This window comes from Mus caroli, chromosome 16 (genome assembly GCF_900094665.2).
Source record: "Mus caroli chromosome 16, CAROLI_EIJ_v1.1, whole genome shotgun sequence".
Taxonomy (NCBI): domain Eukaryota; kingdom Metazoa; phylum Chordata; class Mammalia; order Rodentia; family Muridae; genus Mus; species Mus caroli.
In genome coordinates, this window is record NC_034585.1 from 83,194,272 (window position 1) to 83,198,787 (window position 4,516).

The 4,516-nt window shown below is 38.6% G+C and overlaps 1 protein-coding gene across 1 annotated transcript; it reads right to left on the bottom strand.

Annotated features, from left to right (window-relative positions):
* Window positions 1-2,901: 2,901 nt before the first annotated feature.
* On the bottom strand, window positions 2,902-3,681 carry LOC110312127 (keratin-associated protein 13-1-like). Its single transcript, XM_021185678.1, has one exon. It carries the CDS (start codon window positions 3,630-3,632, stop codon window positions 3,108-3,110), a length of 525 nt encoding a protein of 174 aa, XP_021041337.1. The 5' UTR covers window positions 3,633-3,681; the 3' UTR covers window positions 2,902-3,107.
* Between the last annotated feature and the right edge of the window lie 835 nt (window positions 3,682-4,516).

The following is a 4,516-nucleotide window of genomic DNA, read 5'->3' on the forward strand; positions in this document are numbered from 1 at the left end:
TTTTTAATGGGGTTATTTGAATTTCTGGAGTTCAGCTTCTTGAGCTCTTTGTATATATTGGATATTAGTCCCCTATCAGATTTAGGATTGGTAAAAATTCTCTCCCAATCTATTGGTAGCCTTTTTGTCTTATTGATAGTATCTTTTGGCCTACAGAAGGCTTGCAATTTTATGAGGTCCCATTTGTTGACTGTTGATCTTACAGCACAGGTCATTGCTGTTCTATTTAGGAATTTTTCCCCTGTGCCCGTATCTTCGAGAGTTTTCCCCACTTTCTCCTCTATAAATTACAGTGTCTCTGGTTTTATATGGAGTTCTTTGATCCACTTAGACTTGAGCCTAAGATAAGAATGGATCAATTCACATTCTTCTACATGATAACCGTCAGTTGTGCCAGCACATTTGTTGAAAATGCTGTCTTTTTTCCACTGGATGAATTTAGCTTCCTTGTCAAAGAACAAGTGGCCATAGGTGTGTGGGTTCATTTCTGGGTCTTCAATTCTATTCCATTGATCTACCTGTCTGTTGCTGCAACAGTACCATGCAGTTTTTTATCACAATTACTCTGTGGTAGAGCTTGAGGTCAGGCATGGTGAATCCCCCAGAGGTTCTTTTGTTGTTGAGAATAGCTTTTGCTATCCTAGATTTTTGTTATTCCAGATGAGTTTGCACATTGCCCTCTCTAACTCAGTGAAGTATTGAGTTGGAATTTTGATGGGGATTGCATTGAATCTGTAGATTGTTTTCGGCAGGATAGCCATTTTTACTATATTAATCCTGCAGCTCCATGAGCATGGGAGATCTTTCCATCTCCTGAGATCTTCTTCAGTTTCTTTCTTCAGACACTTGAAGTTCTTGTCATACAGATCTTTCACTTCCTTAGTTAGAGTCACACCAAGGTATTTTATATTATTTGTGACTACTGTGAAGGGTGTTGTTTCCCTAATTTCTTTCTCATCCTGTTTATCATTTGTGTATAAAAAGGCCACTGATTTGTTTGAATTAATTTTATATCCAGCTACTGCACTGAAGCTGTTTATCAGCAATTTTCTAGTGTGCTTGAGCTATGTAGAGAAACCCTGTCTGAAAATGATTAAATGCTGTATGGCTAACTCAGGCATTCTCTGTCTACTCTGTTTTATTTCATCTTATTCTTTTACAACAACATTACACTACCATGCAGAAACTCATGAAGTCACTAGATTATCTTTAGGAGTTGTAACCTTTTTATTTCTTTCTATTATCTTATTGTATATCTTAAATTTTAGGTAATTATACTAACTGTGTAAGTCCTCACAGTAAATACCGTTGCCTTCATCCCAGATTTAATTAATGGGAAACTGGTTGAAGTTTTCTCCATTTAAGATGATGTTGACTATAGATTTGTCATATGCATTGTTTTCATATTGAGGTATGTTATTTCCACCCCTATTCTTTCTAGAACTTTTATCATATAGTAATGTTGGATATTGTCAGAGACCTTTTCTATACCAGCTGGAAGGATCACATAATTTGTATCTTTGAGTCTATTTTTATATTTTATTACTCTTTATAAATTTATAGATTTTGAACCATTCCATTTGCCAGCATTTTTTGAGGATTTTTGCATTTGTGTTTATCAGGGGTAATGGTATATAGTTGTCTTAGTTAGGGCTTTACTGCTGTGAACATATACCATGACCAAGGCAAGGCAAGTCTTATCCAGGACAACATTTAATTGGGGCTGGCTTACAGGTTCAGTCTATCATCATCAAGGTGGGAGCAGGGCAGCGTCTAGGCAGGCAGAGCTAAGAGTTCTATATCTTTTTCTGAAAGCTGTTAGGAAGACTGACTTTCAGGCAGCTACAGTGAGGGTCTTAAGCCCACACTTACAGTACCATACCTACTCCAGCAAGGCCACACCTCCTAATAGTGTCACTCCCTGGGCCAAGCATATACATTGATACCTACGGAGCTTCCTGAAATTCCTCTTCCATAGATACTGGAGGACCGCTGCATTGATTTCTCTGCTTTAAGACAGCTTATGCCTCCCTCCCTAGTCAGCTTTACCACTATGTCATTCTTGTCTCAGTCTATCTCTGCCTCTCGCACCCTGACAAACTAATTTTTCTCTCATATTTAAAGATAAACATTATTATCTCTACTGCTCTAAATTCCATATTTTCTCTTATTATGTCAACACATCATGTTTTGTTTTAATTTAATGTAGTTGGGTTTTGTTTTTGTTTTTTTGGTTTCACCCTCTAGTTCATATTTCATAGGGTCTTGGGGAGCTCTAACTCAATGTTGTGTAGAACATGTAAGCTAAAAGTCAACTCCTATCATCAGCACAATGTTCTCTCACTGAAAATATGGGCTGGCCATTTCTCCTGCTGTCCTCCATGCTCTCTGACTCCTACAATCTTCCACCCTCTCTTCCACAGCAAGGAATACTTGTGCCTTGTTTTATTATATCTTGTTTTGTCATACTTGGATGTTGTCTCTTGGGATCCTGCTTTCTCCTGAAGTGACAAATAGGGAGTGGATTTTAAAGTAAAGGGAGTAGTAGATTTGAGGTAGGAGGATGGAAAAAGGAAACTGCTGTAAGACCATATTGTGTGAGAAAAGAATCTATTATAAATAAAAAGAAAAAAGAAAGAAAATATGAGATGGCTGAATCTTTTGTCGACATATTTTCAATGATAAGACTGAAACTTTCTGTAGCCCCTCACCCATCAGCTAATAGCCAGTGAAATGCTCACATACCTCCATGTAACAAATGGGCTCCATGCACCAACCCTGATACAATGTCTTAGGTAAATTGATTTCCTAGGGAAGGTAGTCTAAAAGTACGTAGTCTCAAAGATAAATCACAAATCAAAGCTTGAGAGTCAACAAAGAATCAGAGACCACATTAGATGGAAGGATAAATAAGTTTATTAGGTCAAATATAACTGAACTCCCATACACGCTCCAAGAATTTATGAATAGGTAATTGCTCAATTTTGAAAGACATTTGAATTTATATTTTGGTTATTCTGTCATTTCTTAGTTGGATGGAACTTGTCTTTAAACCCTATGATATTAGCACTAGGTTAACTCAGACAATTCGTTTATAATCAGGAAATTCAGCAACTTGATCTCCACTTGGTTGATCCATAGGTGGGTCTGTGACAAGAAGACTGGAAGTTTCTAGAAGTCACATAGGTTGGGTGACAGGATCTAGATCCATAACCAAAAGACGGATAGCCACAGACTCGGTAACTCACAGGTCTAAAGCAGCTAGAGCCACAGCCTGAAGTGTAGACTCTCCTTGACCCATAGACCTGGGAATGGCAGCTGCTGGACCTAAAACCAAGAGAGCCAGCATATGTGGCCCTACAAGGACTGCAGAAGCTGGACACACTTGGACGGTAGCAGGGACGCTGGCAGGAGCTGTGCACCACATGGGAAGTCTGGCATCTGATGGGCTGGAAGCAGTTCTGATGATAGCCGTGACGGAAAGAGGAACCCAGATGGCAGTTTCTGGGAGAGCAGAAGTTAGTTCTTTGGGTCAGTTGGCGTGGGAAGGAAAAGCCACAGGAGGAGGGGTAGCACAGTTGACCTCCATAGGATCTAGAGGAGAAGCTTCCAGAACAGCAGCTGTAGGTCATGTTGAGAGGAGCGGTACGATCAGCTAGGTGTCAATGGGACGATGTGAGTTTGAGTGAGATGGTCCAGACAGGTGTCAAGTTATATATTCTCTCTACTGGGTGTGTCCACATTCTAGTGGTACTATTCACCTCCTCACCCTTCACAGGAAAATACCTCCCTTGGTTATTATGTCTAATTCTTTCACACATTCATATATTAATTGCAGTTTAATCACTGCGCTACACAGTAAGAAGATAGTCACAGCTTCTTTGCCCTGGAGTTTGCTGAGGTTTGAAGTTCACTGTTACAATTTATCGTATTTCCAGTGTCTTCTTCTTTTATCCATATATTTGCTGAGATTCTGCCCAGTACATTGATTATATACACTTGGCCTTCATTTCCTTGACACTAAAAGTACTCAGTGGTTACTACGGCAAAATCATTTGTCCCTTTTGTTTTGTCACAAGCACACTGTAAGGAAATGTTCAAATACTATACTTAATGTTTTAAAATGAGACAAGCCTCCCTATACACGTTGAACTAATTATTAAGAATATGAACTGGGGAGTTTCTGTTAATGATTTTCTTCAGGACAGAGCATTCTTATACCACGTTCACTTAAAAAACAGTAAGTATCACCATTAATTAGAGTGTAACTTTAAAGGAAAATGTTGTCATAGATTTTTGTTAGGAGAGTGGTTTGTAGTTTACAATCAATCTCTCTCTCTCTCTCTGTCTCTCTCTGTGTCTCTTTGTGTGTGTGTGTGTGTGTGTGTGTGTGTGTGTGAGAGAGAGAGAGAGAGAGAGAGAGAGGGAGAGAGAATAAATTTATTTTATTTTATTGTTTTGGTAGAAGAAAATATTCTTGAATGAGATGATTTATGTATACTTAAAATTCAATTTT